The sequence below is a fragment of the Cariama cristata genome, unplaced genomic scaffold (genome assembly GCF_000690535.1).
Source record: "Cariama cristata isolate BGI_N322 unplaced genomic scaffold, ASM69053v1 scaffold177, whole genome shotgun sequence".
In the NCBI taxonomy this organism is placed as follows: Eukaryota; Metazoa; Chordata; class Aves; order Cariamiformes; family Cariamidae; genus Cariama; species Cariama cristata.
Window position 1 is genome coordinate 47,702 of NW_009624670.1, and position 266 is coordinate 47,967.

Here is a 266-nt window from a genome sequence, read left to right on the forward strand (position 1 = left end):
CCTCCCCCCAGCCATGTCCTCGCCCTTGGACACCTTCCAGGGGAGAAGCCGAGAGGGACAGACAGATGAGAAGAGCAGCGGCCAGGCCACGTTGAGGCTACAGTGGGGCACGTCCTCAGGATCTCCAGGAAGTTTCCAGACTCCGGAGAGGGCCTGCGCCGGCAGGCAGCGGCAGTAGGCAGTACTGGTGCAGAGGGGACAGCAGGCAGGGGACCCCCTACCTTCTGTGTCATGCGGTCGGCCACACCAAGGTCTACGCAAAGCCG

At 64.7% G+C, this 266-nt stretch overlaps 1 protein-coding gene across 1 annotated transcript in view; it reads right to left on the bottom strand.

Annotated features, from left to right (window-relative positions):
* Window positions 1-260, bottom strand: part of TRMT10B (tRNA methyltransferase 10 homolog B (S. cerevisiae)) — a gene marked incomplete at its 5' end in the record, with an annotated part of 4,615 nt that extends 4,355 nt beyond the window's left edge. Inside the window, one exon of the mRNA XM_009703243.1 lies at window positions 222-260. Within this exon, the coding sequence (XP_009701545.1) occupies window positions 222-260 (39 nt within the window). The remainder of the gene's footprint in view (window positions 1-221) is intronic.
* Between the last annotated feature and the right edge of the window lie 6 nt (window positions 261-266).